Raw genomic sequence first — 16,159 nt, forward strand, 5'->3', positions numbered from 1 at the left:
CTTCCTGTTCATTCTCTCAGTTACTCGAAGTCTATGAGAAGTGAATCAGGTACAAGAACCACATCTCCAACACCTGCACCACTGATATACCACGATTTACCAGCAACCAATTTTAATGACCTTTTATTGTTCTGTTTTTAAAAACTTCTTATAATATTCAATATGAAACTACAGGTAAGAATCGAACCAGGAAAGTCTTTCATCATAGATCGCTAATGGCATTACTTCAATACTCAAAACTTTGTTAGACATGTAAATAAGCAGGAAAGACAGAGACAAAGACAAAGAGACACAGACACAGCTTTAGAAAGAGTGAGAAACAAATAGAGAGACAGCAAGAGAGAGACATATACAGTGAGACAGAGACATTTACTAAAAGAGACACAGAGACAATTAGATAGAGAAAATAGAGAGACAAAGATAGTGAGATATAGACACTTCCTGTTGGAAGTGTTTATCCCGAGCGACTCTTAATGATGTCATTTACTAAATGAGCAGTAGTGAGTTATATGCTTGCTCAGGTGCCCAAAACTGGCAGCTTGGAGGTGTTAAACATGTATCATATGTACAGCATGTGATATGTATGTAAGCATATGTACAGTGATTAAATATAAAGGCTATATCAGTGCAGAGACGTGTGGACATCATTTTGCTATGTTTCCACACGGACAGTTAATGTGATACCGGAGAAACTGCACCTCTTCAAGTCAAGTCAGGAAGCTTATATATATAAAATTATAGACATTTTACGGATTTGAATGATGTATTGTTTTTATCTGTACGATCAATAAAGACAGTTATTTAAGTTTGTGTCGCCATTATGAGGGAAAAACCCACAAAACGCCACCCAGAGGGTAAATTGTGTGAATGATGGCGGATTTGGTGTTTGATTTGAGACTTGGCGCAGAAATAAAACAAAAGTTTACTGATTAAAAATATTTTTAATTGGAGTTTATTTATTTATTTTATATCTAAGAAAGGACGTCGTGGATAAACATATTTTTTGCCGAAGGTTTTAATTGCGCCTCTTTTTTTTTTATTTAGTTATTTATTTATGTATTTACATTTTATATAAAAATGGTGAAACAGAAATGCGCTGAATTGATAGCGTTAATAAAATTTAGTGCCGTGTACAATAATTTAAATTTTGACAGCCAAATATACATATACATATACATACATATATTTATTTATTTATTTATTTATTTATTTATTTATTTATTTATATTTATATGTATATTAATACAAAACGAATTAAAATTGTTGTTACCTAATGAATGTATCCAGGCTGAAGATCCACATATAGAACACAAGCAGAGAAAAGATGATGATGATCAGGAATGTGTCTGTTCTCAGTCATGTTCTCATCGCTGACGCCCTCTGTCTCATCCACATTAACCCCAAACTTCTTACTGCCTTCTGCCTGCTGAATCTTATCTCCATAAACTAGTCTACATCTGTGGTGAGTGAGGGTCAGGACTTTATACATCAGCGGATTGAAAAAGACGCGCAGTAACAGGAAATCGGTTGTTCGGCTGAAATCCGCGCGCAGTGAAAATAATAAAAATATTTCACCAAATCAATGGATTAAAACTAAAGTAACGAGCCGGTTTTGAAAATGTAAGAAGTAAAAAGTACAGATATTTGTGTAAAAATGTAATGAGTAAAAGTAAAAAGTTGTCTAAAAAATAAATAGTGGAGTAAAAACTGATACCAGAAAAATCTACTGAAGTACAGTAACGAAGTATTTGTGCTCCGTTATTTTCCTCCTCTGAACTGTACATTATGTGGACATTTGACTATGTGACCGACGCTTATGTTCTTTTCCATATTTAGTCTCCATTTACTGTCAATAATTAACTACACTTTTCTAGGAAGATGTTTCTCTAGATGTTGTGGATATTCAGTCAGCTATGAGGGTGTTAGTAAAGTCAGGTAGTGATGTAGATGAGAAGGTGAGGAGGTTCCTGGGGTGCAGTCAGTGTTCACATTCATCCCAAAGGTGTTTAATAGGGTTGGAGCTCAATAGCAGGAGATCTTCCACTACAACTCATGGAAAGCAGATCTTCATGGAGCTGGCTTTGTGCACAGGAGCATTATCATGCTGGAACAGGTTTGGGTCTCCTGGTTCAATTGAAGGAAATACACTTACATTAAAAAGTTATTAATTTGCAGATGTTCAAATATGGATTTTTATGAATAAACATATTTTAAAAACCGGGGATTTCTGAACATCTAGAAATGTATGAAAACAGAGCATGGACTTGAATATTGCTCTCCAGAATGTGTAGATGTATAGATTTATTTTATTTATTGTATTGTATGTTTAATGTACATATTCATGTAATTTCTGTTCATTTACAGGTTTTAGAGAAATTTTATTTGACTTGTTTGGACACGTGTGTGTGTGTGTGGGGGGGGGGGGTGAGAGAGGAAACACTGCACACTAATTTCTTTCATATAATCTTTATTCTTTATTAGGAATTTGTTTCTGTTCTGACTGTTAAATGTTAAACCTCCTCTCTTCAGATTTCACACACACACACACACACACACACACACACACACACACACACACACACACACACACACAGAAAAACATAAACACACAAGCGAACATTTTTAACACATGAGCCAGAAAAACGACTACGAAAAGCACATTAACAATAACTTTCCATGGGAACTAAATTCATTTACAGGTTTGATGTGTTTTATGAATTCGTACTCGCTATTAGTAGAAAATAACACCGCTGTGTTGTTAATGTGATAAATCCAGCTGTTACTTCATCATCACTTCACCTCTGGTCAGGAGTTTAATTTAGATTACAATCTCTGCACAAACATCAGAACATCAGATTTCTATAAAAGTAAGAACTGATCAAATGGACATGCTTAAGCCATTTACACGCACGTTAGTGTTAGCTAACGTGATGACGTCATAAAACACACAATCGCCACACGAAACCTGTGACGTATAATGCTAATGTGATGTATTTTTCTAGAAGGTCGTGCCATGAAAATCAATGCTACAACTTAAAGCTTCAAGTTTGCGGTTTAAATACGCAACAAATGGAATAAGAGAGAGAGATCTAAAACCGGTTTAATTTCAAAACAAAGTCTTCACGTGCTAGCTAATCGTGTAAAGAACAATGTTGTGATGTAAGCCTCTTGTTGTGACGTCACTCCGACTTGGGACGGGGTTTATTTGATTAGTTTTCACCATGTAACACAAATCCTCCCTCTGAGTAGGTGACCAGAGCATAACACACCCCATCTGAACTCCATGGTCTGAGTAAACCACACACACACACACACACACACACACACACACACACACACACACACACACACACACACACACACACACACACACACACCCTGTGATCAGCTCATTATTATTTGTTTGTTTGTATTTACTGCAGCAGCTTTACTGTATTGCTGGAAGAAACCGAACTTAAATATCGTGATGTGCATCAAATACAGGGTGTCTGTAGAAGAATCAAATGCTCACACACTCACCAGGTTCATCCTCATTATGGAGAAGTTCCTGTTGCAGTGAACTGATTTTCTGCGGTCTGCTTTATGGGAATCGTCCGAGTGAAGAAAAGGTACTGAGCAGAACTGATCGCTGAGCCGAAAATGTGCTTTTTATCCTATTTTTCATCTGGAAACCTCCAGAAATCAAATAATGTCCTTAAATTATTTATAATCAAGCTTCTTTCATTCCTCTGTGAAGCTACTGCAGGTGTGCACTCGAGAGGTTCTGTTCAGTACCGAAGACACTGGACTGAAATGTTACCTTTTAATCTGACTGATCAGTGACGTCACGACTCTAATTATAAATACTGCTCTGTATCAGTTATACTTATGATGATGATGAGTTTTGTTGTTGTTATTATTATTATTATTATTATTATTATTATTATTATTATTATTATTATTATAAATGGAATGTGATTTGTTATTTTCTGCTCCTGCTTCATACCCGGGTCATGAAAATACTTTTATTTCACACGCATTAATGTTTAATCCGCGTGCATTTCCGTAAACTCTCGGTGCAAACTGTCCTCGTGATGAAAACCCTTTAGGTCGGAACCTCCCAGATCCGGCTCGGTTTCGGAGGCAGCATGAGGTCCGCTCTTATCAGCGCGCCCGCCGTCTTGCCCGGTACGGGTCCCGCGAGCGCGTGCCAGAGTCGGTGCTTCTCGCGCACGTCCGCCGTGGGAAAGCGCGCGCCGCACAGGTGACACGTGAACGGGATCGGCGCGCTCTCCGCGTGCTTGTACGACGCCGCGTGCACGCTCTGGTGGGCGGCCAGGTGCTTCCGCAAGTATGCGTGCCTCCGGAACTTTTTGGCGCAGTAGTGGCACGCGTACTCTTCCTCTTCCTCCTCTCCTCCTCTCTCTCCTCCCGCCCGCGCGCACAGATACCCGGGCGCGAGGGGGTCTGTGTCGTCGCGGCGGCGCTCAAACATCCTCGACACGTCGTCAAAGCGTCTCTCCGCGGCCCCGCAGTGCGTGTCCGCGGTAGGCACGGAGCTCTGCGCGCCCTCGGTGGAGAAAAACAGAAGCTGATGCTGCTGCTGCTGAAGCTGAGGATGAGGATGAGGATGATGCTGCTGATGCTGCTGCTGATGCTGCTGCTTCACTCGCATGTCGGTCGCGTTCTCCTTACCTTCCACCGACGCCTTCTCATGCACCTGAGACTTTCTGGTGTCCTGAGTGTCGCGCGGTTTGTGCCATCGGCGGTGTGAGGCCAAGTTAGCGGGACAGCTGAACACCTTGTCGCACTCGGGGCAACGGTACTCCACCCGGACGATGCGCGAGCACCGGTGTTGCGCAAGAGAGAACGGATCCGGGTACTCCTCCTTACAGAGCTGGCAGATGAACTCCCCCAGCGGCTTCTTGCTCGGTCTCGGTACCGGCGCGCTGTCGGGACTCTCCTTCTTGATCCGCAGTCCGAGCACCGGTGAGGTCGTGACCTCGTCTTCAAAGGTCAGCTTCCGTGCTACTTTCAGTTTCCTCCCCGGCGGCTTGCTCTTGGTCTCGGGCTTCAGGTTGTGCGAAAAGGTTGCGGGGTACGGAGTAAACTTAATGTCCGCCTGGCTAGAAAGCAGGAGGCGCTCGATTGAGGAGACCGGGAACGATTCCGCCGCGGCCGGTGAGCTCAGACACCGAGGGAACGGGGAGCGCTTTAATCCTGCGCTCAGGGGCACCGCGGGTCTGTGGCAGTCCTTCTCAGCGCCGTGATCCCCCTCACCATCATCACCATCTCCATCATCAACATCATCATCGTCACCTTCATCACCCACAGTGCTGTGGAAGATGCTTCGCCTGGGCGCGAGAGCAGAGGGTTCCTGTGGCTGCGCGTGCAGAGTGCGTGCTGTTGTGCCGTCCGTGCACGGGGCTCTGACCGGGTCTCGTGGAGGTTCGCTCTTCGGCGCGTGAGGCTCTGATTTCTGCATCTCCGCGCAGTCAGGTCGCATCCGGTAAGAGCCCGCCGAGGCGCGTTTACTCCGCTTCACCAGGAACCCGCGAGGCATCTTGCTTTTATATGATTTTGAATTATTTTTAATAACAAACTCTACCCAGATTTCGGTCCTACGAAAGATGAGTCGGATTTATAACGGAAATCGGACCTATCCTCGCGCTCTCTCCGATTAAAACCGTCTCTTCGTGTTCACGCGCCGGTTTTCTTGTTTTTATTCTTTGGATATATATTTATTTTGCATGAAGCCACTTTCAGGGCCAGATATCTGACCAATCACAGCGCTGAGCGCAAAGTGGAGGCGTGGCCAACCTTAATTAGAATATCAGATCAGTGAGTGCTCGGTGAGATCAGACATCTCGCACCTCTCCAACCTGCAGCGCGCGCACTGCAGTTTGACATCCAGTCGTCTGGGTCATGATACATTTTCTTTTAGCCTAAAATATGTTTTACCCCTAAAAATGCTGCTTTCCCGCCCTGCAGCCTGCAGACGATGATTATGATGATGATGATGATGATGATGATGATGCTCGGTGGTTCAGACCGTGTTGATGTTCTTACCTTGTGTTATTGATCAGTAATTTCTCTTCGTGTGGGCTTGGGGTTAAAATGAAAAAAAAAATAAAATTTCACCGTCACCTCCGAAGGCTTAGTGGCTTAATCATCTAACCAGTCCTGGGTATGAACCTCAGTGTGTCTCAGTCTCAGGTGTGCAGCAGCTACAGGACACACGTGGGCCTGGAGATTCAGGCAAAGAGGGAGAGAGACAAGATCTGCCCCAGCCTTTACCCCAGGGGGCTGAAAAGAGACTTTATATATACAAAAAACCGTTTATTTATTTATTTGTATTTATTATTATTATTATTATTATTATTATTATTATTATTATTATTATTATTATTATTATCATCTTATAAATTTTAAGAGACCCGTACTGAACTGAATGGTTGTTATCACATTATACTGCCTGACATGAATGAAAGAATGAGCAGAACATGTCCCAGAGCAAGTGTGTGAATATTCTGCAGTAATTTCTTGCTGTAGATCAAATCTCAGAGAGAAGAGATGAATTAGCAACAGTGCTACAGTTTCTCATTCTCAAGGTCAAAGCATTTAAGGAGAAATTTATTCAATAAAATAAGATAGAAATAAGATTTTCTTATTATATAAAAAAAAAAAAAATTACACACACTCTGTACAACACACACACACACACACACACACACTACAAAATACACACAATCTGTACAACATACACACACTACAACATACACACACTCTGTACAACATACACACACTCTGTACAACATACACACACACTACAACATAAACACACTCTGTACAACATACACACACACACTACAACATACACACACACTGTACGACATACACACAGTACAACATACACACACACTACAACATAAACACACCCTGTACAGCATACTCACACACACACTACAACATACACACACTCTGTACAACATACACACACTACAATATACACATACTCTGTACAACACACACACACACACACACACACACACACACACACACACTCACACACTACAACATAAACATAGACACACACACTGTACAACATACACATACTACAACATACACACACTCTGTACAACATACACACACTACAATATACACATACTCTGTACAACACACACACACACACACACACACACACACACACTCACACACTACAACATAAACATAGACACACACACTGTACAACATACACATACTACAACATACACACACTCTGTACAACATACACACACTACAATATACACATACTCTGTACAACACACACACACACACACACACACACACACACACTACAACATAAACATAGACACACACACTGTACAACATACACATACTACAACATACACACACTCTGTACAACATACACACACACTACAACATACACACACACTACAACATAAACACACCCTGTACAACATACTCACACACACACTACAACACACACACACTCTGTACAACACACACACACACACACACACACACTACAACATAAACATAGACACACACACTGTACGACATACACACACTACAACATACACACACTCTGTACAACATACACACACACACTACAACATACACACACCACAACATAAACACACTCTGTACAACATACACACACACTACAACATAGACACACACTGTACGACAAACACACTCTGTACAACACACACACACACACACACACACACACACACACACACACTACAACATACACACACTCTGTACAAAATACACACACTACAACATAAACACACTCGGTACGACACACACACACACACACACACACACACACACACACACACACACACACACACACACACACAGACACACACACACACACACACACACTACAACATACACACACTCTGTACAACATACACACACACACACACTACAACATACACACACCACAACATAAAAACACTCTGTACAACATACACACACACTACAACATAGACACACACTGTACGACAAACACACTCTGTACAACACACACACACACACACACACTACAACATACACACACTCTGTAAAACATACACACACTACAACATAAACACACTCTGTACGACATACACACACTACAACAAAGACACACACTGGATGACATACACACAATACAACATACACACACTCTGTACAACATACACACACACTACAACATACATACACTTTGTACAACATACACACACACTACAACATAAACACACCCTGTACAACATACTCACACACACACTACAACATACACACACTTTGTACAACATACACACACTACAACATACACACACTCTGTACAACACACAGACACACACACACACACTACAACATAAACATAGACAAACACTGTACGACATACACACACTACAACATACACACACTCTGTACAACATACACACACACACACACTACAACATACACACACCACAACATAAACACACTCTGTACAACATACACACACTCTACAACATAGACACACACTGTACGACAAACACACTCTGTACAACACACACACATACACACACACACACACACACACACATACTACAACATACACACACTACAACATAAACACACTCTGTACAACACACACACACACAACATAAACACACTCTGTACAACATACACACACACTACAACATAGACACACACACTACAACATAGACACACACTGTACGACAAACACACTCTGTACAACACACACACACACACACACTACAACATACACACACACACTGTACACAACACACACACACACACACACACACACACTACAACATACACATACTACAACATACACACACTCTGTACAACATACACAAACACTACAACATACATACACTTTGCACAACATACACACACACTACAACATAAACACACCCTGTACAACATCCTCACACACACACTACAACATACACACCTCTGTACAACATACACACACTACAACATACACACACTCTGTACAACATACACACACTCTGTACAACATTCACACACACAAACACACACACACACACACACTCTACAAAATACACACACTCTGTACAACATACATACACACACACACACACACACTACAACATACACACACTCTGTACAACATACACACAGTACAACATACACACACTCTGTACAACATACACACACACACACACACACACTACAACATACACACACTCTGTACAACATACACACACTACAACATAAACACACTCTGTACGACTTACACACACACACTACAACAAAGACACACACTGTATGACATACACACACTACAACATACACACACTCTGTACAACATACACACACACTACAACATAAATACACTTTGTACAACATACACACACACTACAACATAAACACACCCTGTACAACATACTCACACACACACTACAACATACACACACTCTGTACAACATACACACAGTAAAACATACACACACTCTGTACAACATACACACACTCTGTACAACATACACACACTACAACATAAACACACTCTGTACGACATACACACACACTACAACAAAGACACACACTGTATGACATACACACACTACAACATACACACACACTACAACATACATACACTTTGTACAACATACACACACACTACAACATAAACACCCCCTGTACAACATATTTACACACACACTACAACATACACACACTCTGTACAACATACACACACACACTACAACATACATACACTTTGTACAACATACACACACTACAACATAAACACACCCTGTACAACATACTCACACACACACTACAACATACACACACTCTGTACAACATACACACACTACAACATACACACACTCTGTACAACACACACACACACACACACACACACACACACACTACAACATAAACATAGACACACACTGTACGACATACACACACTACAACATACACACACTCTGTACAACATACACACACACACTACAACATACACACACCACAACATAAACACACTCTGTACAACATACACACACACTACAACATAGACACACACTGTACGACAAACACACTCTGTACAACACACACACACACACACACACACACACTACAACATACACACACTACAACGTAAACACACTCTGTACAACACACACACACACACAACATAAACACACTCTGTACAACATACACACACACTACAACATAGACACACACTATACGACAAACACACTCTGTACAACACACACACACACACACGCACTACAACATACACACTACAACATAAACACACTCTGTACACAACACACACACACACACACAAACACACACACACACACACACACTACAACATACACATACTACAACATACACACACTCTGTACAACATACACACACTCTGTACAACATACACACACACACACACACTACAACATACACACACCACAACATAAAAACACTCTGTACAACATACACACACACTACAACATAGACACACACTGTACGACAAACACACTCTGTACAACACACACACACACACACACACACACACACACTACAACATACACACACTCTGTAAAACATACACACACTACAACATAAACACACTCTGTACGACATACACACACTACAACAAAGACACACACTGGATGACATACACACAATACAACATACACACACTCTGTACAACATACACACACACTACAACATACATACACTTTGTACAACATACACACACACTACAACATAAACACACCCTGTACAACATACTCACACACACACTACAACATACACACACTCTGTACAACATACACACACACTACAACATACATACACTTTGTACAACATACACACACACTACAACATAAACACACCCTGTACAACATACTCACACACACACTACAACATACACACACTTTGTACAACATACACACACTACAACATACACACACTCTGTACAACACACACACACACACACACACACACTACAACATAAACATAGACAAACACTGTACGACATACACACACTACAACATACACACACTCTGTACAACATACACACACACACACACTACAACATACACACACCACAACATAAACACACTCTGTACAACATACACACACTCTACAACATAGACACACACTGTACGACAAACACACTCTGTACAACACACACACATACACACACACACACACACATACTACAACATACACACACTACAACATAAACACACTCTGTACAACACACACACACACAACATAAACACACTCTGTACAACATACACACACACTACAACATAGACACACACACTACAACATAGACACACACTGTACGACAAACACACTCTGTACAACACACACACACACACACTACAACATACACACAAACTGTACACAACACACACACACACACACACACACACACACACTACAACATACACATACTACAACATACACACACTCTGTACAACATACACACACACTACAACATACATACACTTTGCACAACATACACACACACTACAACATAAACACACCCTGTACAACATCCTCACACACACACTACAACATACACACACTCTGTACAACATACACACACTACAACATACACACACTCTGTACAACATACACACACTCTGTACAACATTCACACACACAAACACACACACACACACACACACTCTACAAAATACACACACTCTGTACAACATACATACACACACACACACACACACACACAACAACATACACACACTCTGTACAACATACACACAGTACAACATACACACACTCTGTACAACATACACACACACACACACACACACACTACAACATACACACACTCTGTACAACATACACACACTACAACATAAACACACTCTGTACGACTTACACACACACTACAACAAAGACACACACTGTATGACATACACACACTACAACATACACACACTCTGTACAACATACACACACACTACAACATAAATACACTTTGTACAACATACACACACACTACAACATAAACACACCCTGTACAACATACTCACACACACACTACAACATACACACACTCTGTACAACATACACACAGTAAAACATACACACACTCTGTACAACATACACACACTCTGTACAACATACACACACTACAACATAAACACACTCTGTACGACATACACACACACTACAACAAAGACACACACTGTATGACATACACACACTACAACATACACACACACTACAACATACATACACTTTGTACAACATACACACACACTACAACATAAACACCCCCTGTACAACATATTTACACACACACTACAACATACACACACTCTGTACAACATACACACACACACTACAACATACATACACTTTGTACAACATACACACACTACAACATAAACACACCCTGTACAACATACTCACACACACACTACAACATACACACACTCTGTACAACATACACACACTACAACATACACACACTCTGTACAACACACACACACACACACACACACACACACACACTACAACATAAACATAGACACACACTGTACGACATACACACACTACAACATACACACACTCTGTACAACATACACACACACACTACAACATACACACACCACAACATAAACACACTCTGTACAACATACACACACACTACAACATAGACACACACTGTACGACAAACACACTCTGTACAACACACACACACACACACACACACACACACACACACACTACAACATACACACACTACAACGTAAACACACTCTGTACAACACACACACACACACAACATAAACACACTCTGTACAACATACACACACACTACAACATAGACACACACTATACGACAAACACACTCTGTACAACACACACACACACACACACGCACTACAACATACACACTACAACATAAACACACTCTGTACACAACACACACACACACACACACACACACACAAACACACACACACACACACACACTACAACATACACATACTACAACATACACACACTCTGTACAACATACACACACACTACAACATACATACACTATACGACAAACACACTCTGTACAACACACACACACACACACACACACACACACACACACACACACTACAACATACACACTACAACATAAACACACTCTGTACACAACACACACACACACACACACACACACTACAACATACACATAGTGTATGCACACACACATACACTACAACATAAACACACCCTGTACAACATACTCACACACACACTACAACATACACACACACTCTGTACAACACACACACACACACACACACACACTACAACATTACCATAGACACACACTGTACGACATACACACACTACAACATACACACACTCTGTACAACATTCACACACACACACACTACAACATACACACACCACAACATAAACACACTCTGTACAACATACACACACACTACAACATAGACACACACTGTACGACAAACAGACTTTGTACAACACACACACACACACACACACACACACACACACACACACACACACACACACTACAACATACACACACTACAACGTAAACACACTCTGTACAACACACACACACAACATAAACACACTCTGTACACAACACACACACACACACACACACACACACACACACACTACAACATACACATACTACAACATACACACACTCTGTACAACATACACACACACTACAACATACATACACTTTGTACAACATACACACACTACAACATAAACACACCCTGTACAACAAACTTACACACACACTACAACATACACACACTCTGTACAACACACACACACACACACACACACACACATACACACACACTACAACATAAACATAGACACACACTGTACGACATACACACACTACAACATACACACACTCTGTACAACATACACACACACACTACAACATACACACACACTACAACATAGACACACACTGTACGACAAACACACTCTGTACAACACACACACACACACACACACACACACACACACACTACAACATACACACACTACAACGTAAACACACTCTGTACAACACACACACACAACATAAACACACTCTGTACAACATACACACTACAACATAAACACACTCTGTACACAACACACACACACACACACACACACTACAACATACACATACTACAACATACACACACTCTGTACAACATACACACACACTACAACATACATACACTTTGTACAACATACACACACTACAACATAAACACACCCTGTACAACATACTCACACACACACTACAACATACACACACTCTGTACAACATACACACACTACAACATACACACACTCTGTACAACATACACACACTCTGTACAAAATTCACACACATACACACACACAAACACACTCTGTACAACATACACACACACACACACACACACTACAACATACACACACTCTGTACAACATACACACACTACAACATACACACACTCTGTACAACACACACACACACACACACACACACACACACACACACACACACTACAACATACACACACTCTGTAAAACATACACACACTACAACATACACACACTCTGTACAACACACACACACACACATACACACACACACACGCACTACAACATGAACATAGACACACACTGTACGACATACACACACTACAACATACACACACTCTGTACAACATACACACACACACACACACACACACACACACACCACACACTCACACACACACACACTACAACATACACACACTCTGTACAACACACACACACACTACAGCATAAACACACTCTGTACAACATAAACACACTACAACATACCCACACTCTGTACAACATACACACACTACAACATACACACACACACACACATACACACACACGCACTACAACATAAACATAGACACACACTGTACGACATACACACACTACAACATACACACACTCTGTACAACATACACACACACACACACACACACACACACACACACACACACACACTACAACATACACACACTCTGTAAAACATACACACACTACAACATACACACACTCTGTACAACACACACACACACACATACACACACACACACGCACTACAACATAAACATAGACACACACTGTACGACATACACACACTACAACATACACACACTCTGTACAACACACACACACACACACACACACACACACACACACACACACACACACACACACACACTACAACATACACACACTCTGTAAAACATACACACACTACAACATACACACACTCTGTACAACACACACACACACACATACACACACACACACGCACTACAACATAAACATAGACACACACTGTACGACATACACACACTACAACATACACACACTCTGTACAACATACACACACACACACACACACACACACACTCACACACACACACTACAACATACACACACTCTGTACAACACACACACACACTACAGCATAAACACACTCTGTACAACATACACACACTACAACATACACACACTCTGTACAACATACACACACTCTGTACAAAATTCACACACATACACACACACAAACACACTCTGTACAACATACACACACACACACACACACACACTACAACATACACACACTCTGTACAACATACACACACTACAACATACACACACTCTGTACAACACACACACACACACACACACACACACACACACACACACACACTACAACATACACACACTCTGTAAAACATACACACACTACAACATACACACACTCTGTACAACACACACACACACACACATACACACACACACACGCACTACAACATGAACATAGACACACACTGTACGACATACACACACTACAACATACACACACTCTGTACAACATACACACACACACACACACACACACACACACACCACACACTCACACACACACACTACAACATACACACACTCTGTACAACACACACACACACTACAGCATAAACACACTCTGTACAACATAAACACACTACAACATACCCACACTCTGTACAACATACACACACTACAACATACACACACACACACACATACACACACACGCACTACAACATAAACATAG

The 16,159-nt window shown here is 41.1% G+C and overlaps 1 protein-coding gene and 1 long non-coding RNA gene across 2 annotated transcripts in view; both read right to left on the minus strand.

Moving 5' to 3' along the window:
* Nucleotides 1–1,817: 1,817 nt before the first annotated feature.
* LOC310731488 overlaps nucleotides 1,818–16,159 on the minus strand; it is a 31,144-nt gene continuing 16,802 nt past the window's right edge. The window contains exon 3 of the long non-coding RNA XR_014535220.1: nucleotides 1,818–2,124. This is a non-coding gene — a long non-coding RNA (uncharacterized lncRNA). The remainder of the gene's footprint in view (nucleotides 2,125–16,159) is intronic.
* insm2 (insulinoma-associated 2) lies at nucleotides 3,874–6,285 on the minus strand. Its single transcript, XM_083551080.1, has one exon. It carries the CDS (start codon nucleotides 5,540–5,542, stop codon nucleotides 4,085–4,087), a length of 1,458 nt encoding a protein of 485 aa, XP_083407206.1. The 5' UTR covers nucleotides 5,543–6,285; the 3' UTR covers nucleotides 3,874–4,084.

The sequence above is a fragment of the Silurus aristotelis genome (assembly GCF_946808225.1).
Source record: "Silurus aristotelis genome assembly, chromosome: 9".
Lineage (NCBI taxonomy): Eukaryota > Metazoa > Chordata > Actinopteri > Siluriformes > Siluridae > Silurus > Silurus aristotelis.